General features: G+C 49.8%; 1 protein-coding gene across 1 annotated transcript in view; it reads left to right on the forward strand.

Annotated features, from left to right (window-relative positions):
* The window catches only part of DCPS (decapping enzyme, scavenger), a 22462-nt gene extending 10772 nt beyond the window's left edge, over window positions 1-11690 (forward strand). The window contains exons 3-6 of the mRNA XM_083162820.1: window positions 748-893; window positions 2648-2761; window positions 8944-9054; window positions 11180-11690. Of these exons, the coding sequence (XP_083018946.1) occupies window positions 748-893; window positions 2648-2761; window positions 8944-9054; window positions 11180-11446 (638 nt within the window). The 3' untranslated portion in view covers window positions 11447-11690. The remainder of the gene's footprint in view (window positions 1-747; window positions 894-2647; window positions 2762-8943; window positions 9055-11179) is intronic.
* The last annotated feature ends 7084 nt before the right edge of the window (window positions 11691-18774 follow it).

The raw sequence follows: 18774 nt of genomic DNA on the forward strand, positions 1-18774 counted from the left end.
TTAAATTTAATCACAATGACATATGTAGGACACCTATGCACATACACAAATTATTGTTATCAGCAATACATACACAAATTATTGTTATCAGCAGTAAATTGCAACACTCTCAATAGGACACACATAGGAATTAGACTTTCCAATTTTGTGGGTTAATTAACCCTTTCTCTATTAGGATAGAGAGCCTCCTCTGTCCGTGGTCCAGAGGTTTTAAATATTTGTGAAGGGCTCCATTTTAAATAGCAAAGAAATCTAATGATGAAAATGTATGATAGAGCCTTAGGTTGCCAACCTCTAGTGTAATTATTAGACGGCTATTAAAAATATCTTAAGTGCAGGTAGTACTGTTGTTGTGCTTGCAATGTGTGTGTGTGTGTGGAGGGGGGGGGGGGGGGGGCAAATCTGTCACTAGCAACATTCTATTAAATATAATATTCAGTAATCGTCCCTTCAGTCCTTGGAATTACATAATCTCAAAAAGTAGTGCAGCAGGAACTCACAGCTTGGTATTCGGTGGGGGGTTAAACTATAATGAGCGGCTTCCTGGTCTGGTCTTGGGCCAAAGGCAAACATTAGCTGCTTCTATAAACATGCGGTAATTGGGTCCATACGTGCCACATGTATGAAGCACGTGACTGTACAGTATTGCTGGGCTCAGTGTGTACATACAGTGCACACTGGCAGGATGCAGAGGTCACGTGTGTATCTCCTCTTGTTAAAATCTGGCTGCTTCTACCCTTTATACAGACGTGAAAGCGACGATCATCTGTCCGGCGACCGATAAACATATAAAGAAATATCTGCGGCAGGAGGTTTATCTGATCCATGAAACTGGCGAGGATTATAAGAGCATCACCTTACCCTTCATAGAGTCCCAGAGCTTCAGCATCCAGGTAATCCGCTGGTGTAGTAACTGCGTTATCCGTGTGTCGGCATCCAGGTAATCCGCTGCTGTGCGAGGTATAGTAGTTGCGTTATCCGCGTGTCGGCACCCAGGTAATCCGCTGCTGTGCGAGGTACAGTAGCTGCGTTATCCGCGTGTTGGCACCCAGGTAATCCGCTGCTGTGCGAAGTACAGTAGCTGCGTTATCCACATGTCGTTGTTCAGGTAATCCGCTGCTGTGCGAGGTATAGTAGCTGCGTTATTTGCGTGTCTTCATCCAGGTAATCCGCTGCTGTGCGTGGTATAGTAGCTGCGTTATCAGTGTGTCGGCATCCAGGTACTGTGCGAGGTACAGTAGCTGTGTTATCCATATGTCGGCATCCAGGTAATCCGCTGCTGTGCGAGGTACAGTAGCTGCGTTATCCGCATGTTGGCACCCAGGTAATCCGCTGCTGTGCGAAGTACAGTAGCTGCGTTATCCACATGTCGTTGTTCAGGTAATCCGCTGCTGTGCAAGGTATTGTAGCTGCGTTATCTGCGTGTCTTCATCCAGGTAATCCGCTGCTGTGCGTGGTATAGTAGCTGCGTTATCAGTGTGTCGGCATCCAGGTAATCTGCTGCTGTGCGAGGTACAGTAGCTGTGTTATCCATATGTCGGCATCCAGGTAATCCGCTGCTGTGCGAGGTACAGTAGCTGTGTTATCCGCGTGTCGGCACCCAGGTTATCCGCTGCTGTGCGTAGTACAGTAGCTGCGTTATCCGCGTGTCGGCATCCAGGTAATCCGCTGCTGTGCGAGGTACAGTTGCTGCGTTATCTGCGTGTCTTCATCCAGGTTATCCGCTGCTGTGCGAGGTACAGTAGCTGCGTTATCCGCGTGTCGGCATCCAGGTAATCCGCTGCTGTGCGTGGTATAGTAGCTGCGTTATCAGTGTGTCGGCATCCAGGTAATCTGCTGCTGTGCGAGGTACAGTAGCTGTGTTATCCATATGTCGGCATCCAGGTAATCCGCTGCTGTGCGAGGTACAGTATCTGCGTTATCAGTGTGTCGGCATCCAGGTAATCCGCTGCTGTGCGAGGTACAGTAGCTGTGTTATCCATATGTCGGCATCCAGGTAATCCGCTGCTGTGCGAGGTACAGTAGCTGTGTTATCCTTATGTCGGCAAAGTATTCCGCTGCTGTGCGTGGTACAGTAGCAGCATTATCCGCATGTCGGCATCCAGGTAATCCGCTGCTGTGCGTGGTACTATAGCAGTGGCCAAACTAAATGACATTATGGTGTTTGAGGCTGAAGCCAGGTTATGATGTCCCATTCTGTGCACGTGGTATACTAATGCCCACATGGGCACATAATGGTCATATTTACATTTTCTGTGCCCACTAATGAAGTGAGCTGCTTGGCCGAGCCTATGGATCTTCTGCGCTAGTGCACCCTATCCTGACTGGCCAGGTGCCCCTGGGGCTGTACCAGGTCATTCCACCTTCGCACGGTTTCCAAGTTCTTCATTTTACACTGTATATTGCAGCCAGTGATGTACAGGCAGCCGCCAGTTTACGCAACGATTCCCCTCCGCTCAGGTTCCAGATAGTGTCTGGGACTGTTGCAAGGGCGGGAAACCTAGTTGGTGGCTGTGTCCAGTGTTTTATGTAGAATTAATGATTTTGGATTGTGTCTTGAATTTGCATCTAAAGTCTCGGTAGCCATACAGTAATGTTTCCTGAACGCTAACCAACATCTCTGCTGTTCACTCTTTCTTCCTTCCAGTGGGTCTATAATATCCTGGAGAAGAAGGCAGAAGCTGACCGAATTGTTTATGAGAACCCAGATCCAGAACAAGGTTTCATCCTCATTCCAGACTTCAAGTGGAACCAGAAACAAGTGAGTGATTTCAGCTACTCATTTGTGTCAGCCTGGAATCTGTGTTCTGTATATTATTAGTTACCAGCCAGTCAAAAAACCTCTTCATTGTTCCAAGATTTATGAAGGGCGTTGGACCAACAGAGGGCGCTCTTATGCTGCCCATACATATGTGAGATATTGCATGCAATCATTCGATTTTGGCCACATATGGCCGATAAATCGAATGATTGCATGCATTTTGAAGGGGACATTCGACGCGATGTGCAGGCACGCCGTCGAATGTCGCATCGATAGATATTATGTGCTGCACATAATATTTATCGAATTGCATGAGCAATCGCATGTGGTTTTTAACCACATGCGATTGCTCAAATGCAATCAGCGTGGGGGCCGGAGCTGGCAGCGGGCGCTGGCGGAGGACAGGAGCGCTGGCGGCTGTGGAGGACAGGAGCGCTGGCTGGGAACGGAACTGGCGGAGGACAGGAGCGCTGGCGGGGAGCGGGGTACATACTACATACCTGGCTGGTGACCGGAGCTGTCAGACGGCGGGACTCAGCAGTGGCAGCATGACTTAGACACACTGGATGGCCCTCTGATTGGCTGAGGCCGCTGAGAGAGCTCTCTCTCAGCCAATCAGCGGCCGCCTGAATTTGAGGCCGCTGATTGGCTGAGAAAGCTCTCAGTCTCAGCGGCCTCGGCCAATTAGAGGGCCGTCCAGTGTTTCAAAGTCCTGCTGAGTCCAGCCGCCTGCCTGACCGCTCCACCGCTCTGGTCCCCAGCCAGGTACGTACCCCCGCTCCACACAGCTACTTCCAGCACCCGATGTCTGGCACGCGACATTGGGTGCTGCACTGGGCACCACTTGATGCGATGGGACATAAGTGTATGGGCAGCATTATTCTCCTCACACTGGTATGCAGTGACAGTACCTGTACATCCTATGTAGTACACCCAGAGTTGCTGGAATGAACGGGAATACGGGTGGAAATCTGTATTACACTAGATGCAAATGAAAAGTCCCAATGCTCATTGATTCCCTGCCTGCATCTTCTGTAAATGGGTTAGGTACAGTTTGTTGATGTTCTTTATGATGACATAGTTGTAATGTAAGCATGCTAAGCATATCGACATTGACCATGTCAAAATGTATCCTGTTGACACTGAGAAAAATGCGGACTTGATAAGAATGTTGACAAAGCACAGCTGGACAGGGTTGGTTACCGCTGGACTCGCAGGACCTAATCCTACCACATGCACCTTTTTATCCTCCTGGCCTGCGGCCTAACTCTCCCTCTAGTGGCTACCCCTAGACTTCCCATCCTGCTTTCTAACCATCCCATCCCATAGATTGTCCCGCAGCCTCCCACTAGTGGCTAGCACTCTGTCCCGCAGCCTCCCACTAGTGGCTAGCACTCTGTCCCGCAGCCTCCCACTAGTGGCTAGCACTCTGCCCCGCAGCCTCCCACTAGTGGCTAGCACTCTGCCCCGCAGCCTCCCACTAGTGGCTAGCACTCTGCCCCGCAGCCTCCCACTAGTGGCTAGCACTCTGTCCCGCAGCCTCCCACTAGTGGCTAGCACTCTGTCCCGCAGCCTCCCACTAGTGGCTAGCACTCTGCCCCGCAGCCTCCCACTAGTGGCTAGCACTCTGCCCCGCAGCCTCCCACTAGTGGCTAGCACTCTGTCCCGCAGCCTCCCACTAGTGGCTAGCACTCTGCCCCGCAGCCTCCCACTAGTGGCTAGCACTCTGCCCCGCAGCCTCCCACTAGTGGCTAGCACTCTGTCCCGCAGCCTCCCACTAGTGGCTAGCACTCTGTCCCGCAGCCTCCCACTAGTGGCTAGCACTCTGTCCCGCAGCCTCCCACTAGTGGCTAGCACTCTGTCCCGCAGCCTCCCACTAGTGGCTTGCCCTGCCCATAGTGGCTAGCCCACCCGTTGCTAGCCTGCAGCCCAACCTCCACCTAGTGCGCAACGCTCGGTCTCGCAGTGCTTAATGCTAACTAGGCATTGGATCACCAATGGATGTATCTAGTGCTGGGCGTTTGGTCTGTACGGTGCTTCCATGTTCTCGGCCTCCTTGATGGGTTCTCCCTGTGGCAGACGGGATGTCTGTATGAAGCGTAAGATGCTCACACTTGCCTGAGATTTATTGGTAAAACAATTCTCATTTTATGTCTGGAGTGTAACCTATTAAACCAATGTGTATATTTCCCTGTCCTCGCTGCATTATCTCCAGCTCCTTCCATCTGTCCCTCTGCTCTGTGTCGCAGCGTTGTAATAACAAAGGATCCCAATGTCTAACAGGCTGATTCCAGCCCAACAGAGCTGCATTGTGTATCCGGGAGGCTGGGCAGAGGAGCAGACTCTCTGTGACCACATCACTGACAGCTTATATGATCCGTGTGGATTGTGACCTGTTATAGGTTCTATAATCTATGTATGCAGTTTAATTACATTACCTTTGATCTATTACGTAACCCCAAGAAGTCATCACTTCTGGCCAAGTCCTACACAGTCCCTGAGGTTAGTCCAGATGTGTGTGATGGTGCGAAGGTTAGGCCTGGGAGTGCTGAGAAAATCTGGCTGTTATGCTGGGCCTGTGAGTGTGGTGTGGGGGGTTGGCTACACTGGGCCTGTAAGTGTGGCGGGGGGGTGAGTTGGTTACACTGGGCCTGTGAGTGTGGTCCTGCGTGGGGTGTTACACTGGGCCTGTGTGTGTGTGTGGGGGGGGGATGCTTGGTTACACTGGGCCTGTGTGTGGGGGGGGGATGCTTGGTTACACTGGGCCTGTGAGTGTGGTGACAAGGGGGTTGGTTACACTGGGCCTGTGAGTGTTGCACGGGGGGGTTGGGGCTTGGCTACACTGGGCCTGTGAGTGTTGCACGGGGGGGTTGGGGCTTGGCTACACTGGGCCTGTGAGTGTTGCCCGGGGGGGTTAGGGCTTGGCTACACTGGGCCTGTGAGTGTTGCACGGGGGGGGGGGGGGTTGGGGCTTGGCTACACTGGGCCTGTGAGTGTGGCGGGGACTTGGCTACACTGGGCCTGTGAGTGTGGCACGTGGAGGGGTGGGTTACACTGGGCCTGTGGGTGGGGTTGGTTACCCTGAGCCTGTCAGTGCGGTGCAGCAGGGTGTTTGGTTACACTGGGCATGTGATTGTGGCACGGGTGAAGTTGGGTTACACTGAGCCTGTGAGTGTGGCTGGGGGAGGGTTTGAGTTATACTGGGCCTGTGATTGTGGTGCAGGGGGGGCTTGGCTACACTGGGCATGTGAGTGTGGTGTGGAGGGGGTTTGGGTTACACTGGGCCTGTGAGTGTGGCACGGAGGGTGGTTGGTTACACTGGGCCTATGGGTGGAGCGCGTGGGGTTGGGTTACACTGGACCTGTGTGTGGGGCATGGCGAGTGGGCTTGGTTATACTGTGGGTTTGGCTATATTGGCTATACTGGGCCTGTGAGTGTGGCGCGGAGGGGGGTTGGGTTACACTGGGCCTGTGAGTGTGGCGCGGAGGGGGGTTGGGTTACACTGGGCCTATGAGTGTTGCGCGGAGGGGGGTTGGGTTACACTGGGCCTGTGAGTGTGGCGCGGAGGGGGGTTGGGTTACAGTGGGCCTGTGAGTGTGGCACGGAGGGGGGTTGGGTTACACTGGGCCTATGGGTGGAGCGCGTGGGGTTGGGTTACACTGGGCCTGTGTGTGTGGCGTGGTGGGTGGGCTTGGTTATACTGGGCCTGTCCGTGTAGTGTGGCGGGTGGGCTTGGTTATACTGGGCCTGTGAGTGTGGCAGGTTGGTTATACTGGAGAAAAAAGGAGGGATAGTTGTCTTTTTTGTAATTTTTATCAGGGATCTGACTAATCCCTTGTTGCAGCAGCTCACCCTGAGCCAAACAACCACGACCAGCGCTCTAAACAGCTCTTGCTGCCCTTTCTTTTACCTGGTTATACTGGGCCTGTGAGTATGGCACGGGTTGGGGGGTGGGTTTGGTTATACTTGGCCTGTGAGTGTGGCAAGGGGGGGGGGGGGTGGGTTTGGTTATACTGGGCCTGTGAATGAAGCAGTGGGGGGGGGGGGGGGGGTTGGCTGTGCTGGGCCTGTGAGTGTGGCATGGGGGGGGGGGGGTTGGTTATACTGGGCCTGTAAGTGTGGCACATGGGGGTTGGTTATACTGGGCCTATGGGTGGAGCACATGTGGTTGGGTTACACTGGGCCTGTGAGTGTGGCACGGAGGTGGGCTTGGTTCTACTGGGCCTGTGAGTGTGGCGCGGAGGGGGATTGGGTTACTCTGGGCCTGTGAGTGTGGCGCAGAGGGGGATTGGGTTACTCTGGGCCTGTGAGTGTGGCACAGAGGGGGATTGAGTTACTCTGGGCCTGTGAGTGTGGCGCAGAGGGGGATTGAGTTACTCTGGGCCTGTGAGTGTGGCGCAGAGGGGGATTGGGTTACTCTGGGCCTGTGAGTGTGGCGCAGAGGGGGATTGGGTTACTCTGGGCCTGTGAGTGTGGCGCAGAGGGGGATTGGGTTACTCTGGGCCTGTGAGTGTGGCGCAGAGGGGGATTGGGTTACTCTGGGCCTGTGAGTGTGGCGCAGAGGGGGATTGGGTTACACTATGCCTGTGAGTGGCGTGGTGGGTGGGCTTTGTTATACTGGGCCTGTGAGTGTGGCACGGGGGGTTGGGTTACACTGGGCCTGTGAGTGTGACACGGGCAGGGGATGGTTACACTGGGCCTGTGGGTGGGGTGTGTGTGGTTTTTAACACTGCGCCTGTGAGTGCGGTGCATCGGTGGGCTTGGTGACACTGGGCCTGTGAGTGTGGCACAGAGTGGGGTTGGGTTACACTGGGCCTGTGAGTGTGGCATGGGGGTTACACTGGGCCTGTGAGTGTGGCATGGGGGTTACACTGGGCCTGTGAGTGTGGCACGAGGGTTACACTGGGCCTGTGAATGTGGCACAGGGCCGCGGAGTCGGTTAAACTGGGCCTGTGAGTGTGAACTGCAGGGGAGACCACAGCTAATGTGGATGTACCCAGCATTACCGTGACAGAGCATTATATTCTGTTCGGCATCAGTGACAGCCTGTTCTATCCATATTAACTACACAGATGTCATATTTAGGAGATACTTGTGAATCAGAAGGTAACAAGTGGTGTAGTGATCCTTTATGGATCCTCAGAACCCGTTGGCTTCTTCCGTCAGTGTATTGGCTGGTATCTCACTGCTCCCCCCGAGTGTTTCTGCGGACAGGATTACTCAGGGAGGTGTAATGGCTTCTTCTGTCAGTGTATTGGCTGGTATCTCACTGCTCCCCCCGAGTGTTTCTGCGGACAGGATTACTCGGAAGGTGTAATTGCTTCTCCTGTCAGTGTCTTAGCTAATATGTCGCTGCTCCCCCAAGTGTTTCTGGGGGACAGGATTACTCGGGGAGGTGTAATGGCTTCTTCTGTCAGTGTATTGGCTGGTATCTCGCAGCTCCCCCAAGTGTTGCTGTGGACAGGATTACTCGGGGAGGTGTAATGGCTTCTTCTGTCAGTGTATTGGCTGGTATCTCGCTTTTCCCCCAAGTGTTTCTGGGGACAGAATTACTCGGGGAGGTGTAATGGCTGCTTCTGTCAGTGTATTGGCTGGTATCTCGCAGCTCCCCCAAGTGTTGCTGCAGACAGGATTACTCAGGGAGGTGTAATGGCTTCTTCTGTCAGTGTATTGGCTGGTATCTCGCTGCTCCCCCAAGTGTTGCTGTGGACAGGATTACTCAGGGAGGTGTTAAGGCTTCTTCTGTCAGTGTATTGGCTGGTATCTCGCAGCTCCCCCAAGTGTTGCTGTGGACAGGATTATTTGTCTTCTGTCTCATCCCTGTAAAGTGCTTGTTTGTGTTTCCTGGAAATGCAAAGTTTGTCCTTATCAGCCGCTTATGATGATCTGTTCAGTAATGGAAGGATCACATTGCCTGTCCGAACAAAGACCCAAAGACTTTTCCCAAGCTGCGGAATGACGGACCAGAGATTACACACAGCTGGTCTTTCATATACCTGCCGAGCTTGTGTTTCTCCTTCGGAGAAGGGCTTCAGCCTTTTAAATCCAGTTTGTGGTTTAAGTGATCAAATGTGCTCGTCCTGACCCGCTGCTGCAACTGCTCGAATTCCATTGTGCCCAGGGATTTCTGTTCAACCCCCCCTCCACTGTGGGAGTTTAAATGTGATCTTCTTGTTTTACAGGTAGAAGATTTGTATCTCATCGCCATTTGTAACCCGCGAGGCATCAAGTCATTACGGGACCTTACCGCGAACCATCTGCCTTTGTTAAAGAACATCCTGCGCGAAGGACAGGTGAGAATGGGGTTTGGAGTGTTCTCAGCACAGACCTATTTGGTGTATCGTGTAAACTTTTTATTTGGTTTTGAAGGGTCTATACATTTTGGAATACAGGTTGATTTTGTTATGGGGGGAACCATCAGACACAACCTCAGTGTCAGCTCATTGTGCATTCCAGCTTGTTACCTCAAGATAATGTGCCCTCCCTTACTGGGTGTCTGTACGCCATACATCACAAGTCACCTAGCGTGACCAGGCTGCTTCTGGAACAGCTGGAGAGGGTGCATCTGTCTGCTGGAGTGGCAGGGAAATATTCCAGTCTGGCCACAGGGGGGCATAGCTATTGAGTGAATAAAGTCTGAAGGTGACCGCTTTAGAGAAGGTGATACCCAGGATTGCAGGTTGCATATACTGGTTCCCATATAAAGCAGCCCTTAGTTTATCTCCCTGGGTTAATGCACCCGCATATAGCTCCATGAGACTGGATGATATTGTTTATTATGTATACATCACAATAGATCATATAATACACAAACACATCTATCTGTGGTGAGTTATAATTGTGTCATTGTCTTTACATAAAACGGTTCTGCTTGTAGAACTAGTGATGCAGATTTCTCGCATATGATGTGGCTGTGCCCTATGGTGCTGGAGTTCTGGGAGAGGGTATGGGACGACATCAGGCGCACAGAAACAACACTACCGCCTATAACACCTAGGTTATGTATGTTTGCAATGGACCTGGAGGAGACTTACTCGCCCGTGATTTATAGATGTCTTGTGCTTGACATCTCTGGCCAAGGTTATAATAGCAAGAAACTGGTTTGCCCCATCCGCCCCTAGTGTCCGGCATTGGCGCGCATTGGTAAATGAGGTATCCGGCCATGAGAGGTATGTCTTTCGCATGAGGGGCACACTTGATAAATATCACTAAGTGGGATAGATGGAATGCTTCCAGCTTGGCCTCTGAGCCTCCCACATAATGCCCAATGTATTACTAAAATGCACATGAATGTAGACTAGCTATGGATGTTACTTTGATAACTACGCCAGTAAAGAACAGTAGAGTGTAGATCGCAGTCCACTAATTACATACACGCCGCATATACTATGTAACATTACATCTGGCAAAAGACCACACAAAAGATTGATAAAATGTTAATCTTTATTGAATTGTATACTACACAGGATGCAAATACTAAGACCTTTTAACAACTATCTATCTGTATGACCAATAGGGCCAACTGGCCAATATGGTTGTTGTTGTTTTATTTTCTTGTATTACATGTCAACTTATTGTATTGTCATGTACTATATAACATGTAAAATTCAATAAAAATTTACACAAGTAAAAAAAAAAAAAAACGGTTCCGCTTCTACCGGCAGCCGCCTGCACCTGTGTCACCACATCAGAGTGTTACTGTATATGTGGTGCTCCCAGCACCTAAAATGAGAAAATGGTCTATAATTGTGATCCCTGAAAACCCCCAACAGTGCATGTTTTGCAGGTCTCCACACAGAATGACAAGTGAAATTATTAGCTCCACCTGTGGAACTTTTAAATGTGTGCATAATGAGTGCACCTGCTGGGTGACCTGGACATTGTGCACTGTAGGGGGTACTTATAAGGGGAGGGGGAGTGGAATAGAAGCACTTTCAGGAACTCCAAAGCTTTATCTCCACACTCTTGGTCTTCTACCCCAATGCCTGAGCTATCCAGATAGTAGATACTGACCTCGCCCAGATCCTTCGTGTAGAAGATAAACATAAGGGGGGTAGGGAGAGCCCTGGCTGCTGGCGTCAGACACTGTTACAGGTGGTTCCTTGGCTGCTGGGTGCTTTTCTCATCTGAGTAGCAGGAGAATTGCCAGCTGGAATATGTATGACTTGGTTACATCCCACGGAGAAGTGTCCTTGCAGCAACATTGCACCCCAGGCTACACACCAGATAATAAAAACACACAAAACACCAGAATGTGTATGTGTGTGTGTGTGGTGTTATGTTATTCATTGTAATTGGTGTCTCTTAGCTAGCGCAGAGCTGTGTAAACACTGTGATTGTGTAAGATATTGCAGTATGAAGCAATTTCTGTTCTGCATGAAGAGCTGTCATTCTTGTTTTATATGTTGGGTCTCCTAGGAAGCCATATTGAAGCGTTACGATATCCCGGGAAACCAGCTCCGGATTTATCTCCACTACCAGCCGTCCTACTATCACCTCCACGTACACTTCACTGCGCTGGGGCACGATGCCCCAGGGACTATGGTGGAGCGTGCCCATCTCCTGTGCGATGTTATACAGAATCTTGAGACCGACCCGCAATTCTACAAGACCCGTACCCTGACGTACGCGCTGCGGGCAGATGAGGCGCTGCTCAAAGCCTATAAGGAAGCTGGAAAGTGCTGAGAGACTTTTATAGGTGTGGTGTATCAGTGTTCCAGTGTAATGGGTTTTGTATCTTGATATCGCTGTTCCTGTGCATGTAGCATTGGCGTCGTATGATCCCTGTGGCCCGGTCGCTCTCTTTTATATCAGATTTTTTTTGGGGGGGTGGTTAATTTTTATTTTTTTACAGGATTTTTTCAACAGAATAAAGTTTAAATAATTAAATGTGATTTACGAGTGGCAATTAAACACCCTCTTCCGAATAGTACCTTGTTAATTGTAATAATGACAGTTTTGGTAAGATGATGATACCACAAAGCACAATGTTGTGTGACTGGCCTGTGGTTTGTTATGTTACAAACACACTATTCTAGTTTAATTTGACACACACACACACACACACACACACACACACACACACACACACACACACACACACACACACACACACACACACACACACACACACACACACACACACACACACACACACACACACACACACACACACACACACTCTCACTCACTCACTCACTCATACTCATTCCCACCTCCATGCAGGTGTTGGTCTCGGGATTAGTCTCTCTTCCCCCTAGCTCTTCTCTCTGCTTAGGACTTCATGTGGGTGAGTGACTGGGTACCATGTGTGCTCTGACAACTGCTGTTTATATAGGAAGCCTCATTACACGGCTCACTAGAGCCGAACTGGCCATTGTTATCCTTCTTGGTGCTTGCAGCCAAGCCACGCAGTGCGACGTTCAACAGCGCAGAGGGTTTGTGTGGATGAATCTAGGCACCCTGGTGTACTAAGCCGTGGAGAGGGGAACTGGTTGACAGTAATTAGGAAAACCACTATTGGTTGACAGACACTAGGTAGACACATGAAAAAGGTTGATGAACTTTAGTTCAACATTGACCAAAGGACAACACAAGCAAAAGCTCAATATGAACATGGTTGTCATTAGGGATGCCAATCCCGGGGCATTTTTTCAATCCCGGGATCCGGGATTGAAAAACGCTCAATCCCGGGATTCCCGGGATCCCGGGATTGGCATCCCCAGCAAAAAAAAAACAATTTTTAGCATAGTAGTACTGTACCCACCCCGGCCGACCCGCACATCTACTTACATTAGGGTGCGGGCGGGCGGCCGGGAGTGGGTTTGGAGGTGCACGGTGCCTCCTGGCAAGTGCACCTCCATAGAAGACGGCAGGCGGGCGGCGGAGACGAGGCTGGCAGGCGGGCGGCGGAGACGAGGCTGGCAGGCGGAGGCGGGCAGAGTCAGGCCGGCGTGCTGTCGGGAGGCGGGCAGGCGGGCGGTCACTGGTGACGTGTGGCCTGCGCAGCGTGACCTCTACTGTCACGCTACGCAGGCCGCACGCCGGGTCAGGCTACGGGAACAGCCGGGCAGCGTCTGAGATAGTGCTCAGACGCTGCCCGGCATTAGACTGCGCATGCGCAGTCTAATCCCGAAATCCCGGGATTGGATTCTCCAATCCCGGGATTGAAATCCCGGACTTTTTTAGGCCAAATCCCGGGATCCCGCCGATCCCGATCCCGGGATTGGCCACACTAGTTGTCATCCTCAGCAAACATACATAAAGTCTAGCCCTTGGATGGGCATTCAAAAAGTAGACACTGACAACAGGTCAACACGCAAAATGGTTTTTGTCAATGTCTTCACCTGTTGATATGAACCCTTAGTTAGTGACGTGCATACCCTTACTCCGCTCTGCACACCTTACCGTTCTCAATCGGAATCCATGTGGGTGTTAAAAGTACAAAAAAAGTTTTTAAAAAATTAAGATGAAAAAAAAAAAAAAAAAACGTGAAAACTCTTTCCATGTGTGGACATTTCTCATTTTGACTTTTAGTAAGTTTCCACATTCTTTCAATATTTTCTCAATGTTGACCTTTTGTGTGCTGACCTATTGACCACTTGGTTGTAGTGGTAGTACAGAGGGGAACCTGAAGTATCACCCTCTTTCCTTCATTGCTTTGCCCCCACACGTGTAATAATTATCTGATCTGAATTGAATCGAGATGGGTGCAATAATATGCTAATGCGGTGGGAGGGCATCTTGTGTAAATATGCTCCGCCTCTCTGGTCCGATGCTGCGTCTTCTGTGTGAACATCGGCTATCTGCATAATCCTTAGGGATGGGTTTTTTCCAGCTGCCAGTGAGACTCCTTCAGCACACCTGGGCAACAAAGCGGCCACTCTACCATTGTCTGAATGCTGGCCATCATCGCCCCCAAATGTCTGCAGCAGGTTAGTCATGCTGCGGCCTAGGCTGCAATTCGACCATCATCACGGAAGCAGATCTGCAAACGCGCAGTACAGATCCTGCACAGATCTCCTTACATTGAATTTATACAAAGACCAGTGGGATGCGGGCATCTATGAATTAGACCCCGTGTCTTTACCGGAGCTTTTGGTAAATGGGTCTGGCAGATGATCACACATTGCCTGTTGCATTGCAGTCAGACACTGTATTCATGAGCTCTATAACCTTCACAAGGGCATGTCCTCAGTGGGAAAATGTGAGGGGGGGGGGGGGGGGCACGGACTATGTGGCAGACAGAGGGAAATGTAAAACAATTGGGCAGTGATGTCTCTGCTGCCCTTCACACCCTCCCTAGTTGTGAATAGCTATATAAATCAATTTCTCCCTTACATCTAACCTGCCCTGGCAGTAATGATTAATCCTGACTGCAAAGCTTCTCCTTCATGGAACAATGTATATTGGAAAATGAACGGTTCTGTAACATCAGCACACTACCCGTTGTAGCCTGCATTCCTGGCATAACCCTGTAAGGACATTGTGTATGCAGCCAGAGACATCGCCTGGTACCACTGCCTACCTGCCGGTCATAACCACATGGGTTACTGCCCATTATAATAAATCACTTCCTGCTTCATCTTGCACTATATAAGGCACAGTAGATCCCTTGTGATTACATATGAATATAGGATATTTATGCTGGGGCATGTCCTGAGTCACAGGGTGTGGCCTCTGCATGTTGGACGAAGATATCTCCCTTCCCAATTTAAAAACAGTGACATGCAGACATTGCCAGACTTCCCTGCAGGGGCAGCAAGCAGGAGGAGGAGTTTGCAGGTGCACACTAAATATATATGCTAGACCTTTTAATATCTTGCTATATTGCATTTGAGGTTATTAGCATAGTAATGGCCATTAGTATGGGCTTGTCCACCGCATCCAGGTTACCTCAATAGGACAAGTCCCTAACACTACTCTGAGACAGGTCCAGGGCACAGGGCCCCCCAGGCCAGCCCATGGCATCACATTAGTGTGAAATTAAAGTGATAGTAAAAGGGATAGGGGAAATTATATGTGATAGGACTTACCTAGGTAAGAAGTAATAATAAATGTGAAGGGTGCTACATATATATTAAACAAACTAAAGGGGTGATTGAAAGTGTGTGATATGATGCCATGGAGCAGCCCAGCAGGGGCACCTGGGAAACCCCCAGTGGGCCCCACTGCCTGAGGGCCCACCTCCTCTAGGGATCAGGTTCCACACTGTGTACTTGAATTATACATGCTACATTATACTGCACAAAATGGGGTGCCAGACTTGTGGACAGGAGACCATCGTCGGAATGCCGACACCGGCGTCCCAAATGTAAGTATGTAGGGTGAGTTAGCGTTAGGCCTGGGGAGGGGGTTAGGTTGAGGCACTAGCGGTGGACTTAAGCCCCGTACACACGGGGGAGATATATTGCTCAGCAATATATTGCTCAGTTTCTCCTTTTCATCAGTGACCAGAGATGGTCACTGATGAAAGGGATCCTCTGCCGGCGGTGCCGCAGAGGTAATCAGCTGGTCGCAGGAGCAGGGGCTGAAAACGGGAGCGCGCACCTGGCGATTTATCACAGGGGCACACTCCCATCACTGCCAATATTGTCGCCTGCGACCATATTTCCAGCGATTTCAGCCCCCATCGCCCCCGTGTGTACACAGCTTACGGGTTAGGCCAGGGGGAGTGTTAGGTTTAGGCTGCTGGATAGCAGGGTTAGGCACTAGCGGGGAGGGGGAAGGTTGGCCACACCCAAGAATTGGCAACTACCATTTAATTCCTCCAGCAGGTCCTTCATACCTCAGCCCGCCACTGCCTGCAGAGGAGCATAGCCTGACGGTCATTTACAAAAACGCGGCTCCCACGCTCAAATGCATCCTGCCCTATTACTGCCCCCACCCAGCATCACACAATGCATTATGGGATATTCCTGTGCCAGAACAGAACTCATACTCCCAAATAGATGACAGCTAGTCATGTTATACTCAGGACCTTCATTAAAGCCATTTCTAAATTAAATTAAGGGAAAGCACAGTTTCTCAATGCTGGTTTCCTATAAATTGCATTAAGTGGAGTTCTCTGTTCCTGTTATGCATTAATGCTCTGTCCTAAATGACGATGACGCCGGTAACATGAAGTACGCTGTAAATCATTCATTCTCTTCGGGGACTGTAATGCTGGGTCTCAAGTCATTTTGCTGGTAACTGTATGCGTTTAACCCGCAGAATCCCAGACAGTGACGGCAATGCAGACAGTGTAACTGGATGAGGTGCGAGAGACATGGACCAGATATATGGGTAGATTGTAAGGCCCAGTAAGCCATGGCCCTTTAATTATACAATACACGGGCCACCTTGGGGCCGGACCATTCTCCTTCTTCTTGGAAAAGGAAACCTTGAGAAGTGGATACATTACTAAGTAATTATTAATTATTAACCGAGTGGTGTAATTACGTCCTCTCGCTGTCTTACTTTATACTCCTTGACGTTCCCTGCGATGTCCTGCATTAGATATACAGTAAGATCTAAACATTAGCAGATGCCTTTTGCTACAGGTCCAATCATACTGGATGGCCCATTGTTGGTACTGATTATCCCATATGTATACAAAGAATCATTTAGGGAACTGTAAGGTTATAAATACTTTCATTTTGTACAGGACTATGGGCCTGATTCAGCTTTGTTAGCAAAGCAAAAAAGCACTCAAATAGGCAAAACCATGCTGCGCTGCAGGTGGGGTAGATGCACCATGAGCAGAGAGAATTACATTTGGGTGGGGTGTGTTGAAACTGAAATCTAAATTGCAGTGTAAGAATAAAGCAGCCAGTATTTACCCTGCACAGAAAAAAAATCCTTGTTCTGTCATGTGATATCCCACCCTATAAAGCTGCCCCTCATTCTGTCAGTTCTTTAGGCGAACAGCGGCCTGGCCGGGCAGAAAAGAGGACAGACCAGAGGGCGTGGCTCTAAGATTACGTATCGTGGCTCCGCACCTGCTATACCAGTGGTGCACACAGGGGGGGGGGGGGGTTCTGAGTACCCAGAAACACCCCCCCCCCCCCAGGAATCTAATCCCTATATTGAAAGTTGAGGGTCCCCTCTTTCCATGGGTAATTTTTTTTTTTTTATCGGCCCTTGGGAACCGGAGATATCTGACTTCAAAGTGGTCCCCATCCAAGCCTGTTAATTGCTCTTCCCAGTCAGATATTTCAGGTTCCTTCTGAACTAGAGTTTTTCTGAGGGTATATTCCAAAATTTGGGACTCTCCCTCTTTGATGGACACTAGCAGCTTGTCTCTGCTGTGCCCAGAACCAGAGATATCAGCCTTCCAGCAGCTGGTTACTGCTCCAGCTCCACACACCTGGTATGTAGTTTTATATACTCGTTGGCAGATTGCTCTGCCTCCTGAATTCTGATTCCCTAGTCCCCAGTAGTGATTGGTAGGTGGGATTCTCTAGTTTTTAATTCCATTAAAAGCTAAGAAATCTAGTTCCGGGAACTGGAGATATCTGCAGTCAAGCAAGCTGTCCTCCCACCAGAACATTATGAATAATAAGCCCACTCCACTCTACACCCCTCCTCTGCGTATTAAACATCCTCTACCACCCTGAAAGTTATGTATCAGGACCCCTTCATTCAGCCCAATGCCCCCTTCTCCCATCTCATCTCCCACCATCTGTACAGTAATTGGGTAATTAGTGGAAATTACTGATCCAGGCCCAGCATGCTGAGCGGTTGATATAATGCCCCCTACCACCCACGGGACATCAAAGCTTCCACTCATAGCACCCCCCACCCCTACTGCTGGAGGATAGGTAGGGGCCCCAATACATTGCTATGCCAAGGGGTCTACACTGCTGTTATGTATGTATATATATATATATATATATATATATATATATATATATAGAGAAGACAGGATAAACCGCACACACTAGCAGATCTCAGCCACTGAGTGCCCGGTCCCAATATGGAGTTAATGATATGGGAAAAATAAGACCAGCAACATCAGATTTGTAAACAAGTGAAAATATTTTATGGCATTTTTAAAGTGCAGAAGTGACAAAAAAGAGGAGACCAAAAAGAGGTATTATCCAATGGTATAAAGATACTTAGCGGACATGGTTCTCCCCCACAAGCAGGTCATGCACGACGGCCGTTTCGGTGCCGGTATGCACCTTAATCATGTGCTACTGACCAAAGGTACACACAGGTAATTTATACCCAACAAGGGCCGCTGTGATTGGTTCAAGGAGAGTTATCCAAGCGAGTCTGGCGGCAAAACAGGCGGAAGAAAACACAAACCGGAAGTGCCGTGACGCACATCCGGTAGCGGCGTCATGACACGATCACGCCGGAAGACACGGCCCGCATCGGCTGATGCCGGGTCACGTGACAACAAGGCATATGATCGTCACCATGGCAACCGCAAGTAAACAAAAGCCAGACCATTGACGGCACATTGGGGAATCGAGCTAAACGTCAAAAAATGTAAACAAACCAAGAGGCGCTCATGATGCATCCCAGGTGTGCCTGTAAGGACAAGGTATCCAAGACCAAACACATAGGGCCAGGAGGGTATAAAACACACAAAATGACAATACACTGAAAGATAAGGAAAAAAGTGAAAAAAATACAATCAAAAAATACAATCAAAAAATCAGGTCAATAATATCATAAATCGATACTAAGGAATACCGTGTCGACCACCATCATATTAGAGAAAGCAATTGAGCGTGAGCTCCTCATTGAGGCCATGTGGTGCCACAGAATGTAGCCTGTGGATCCACATGCATTCCCTCTGAAGAAGGAGCTTGTATTGACAGTACTGGTATTGACAGCAATACTCCGCCTGTTGCTAGGCATTTTTTTCTTAAAAGACATACCTTGCGTGACTTCTGTTTTATGCCCATAGATCATGTCCCACCATTAAGACGTGGTGGTGATAGGGACAAGCTCCTTCTTCAGAGGGAATGCATGTGGATCCACAGGCTACATTCTGTGGCACCACATGGCCTCAATGAGGA

The sequence above is a fragment of the Crinia signifera genome, chromosome 19 (genome assembly GCF_055691185.1).
Source record: "Crinia signifera chromosome 19, ASM5569118v1, whole genome shotgun sequence".
NCBI lineage: Eukaryota > Metazoa > Chordata > Amphibia > Anura > Myobatrachidae > Crinia > Crinia signifera.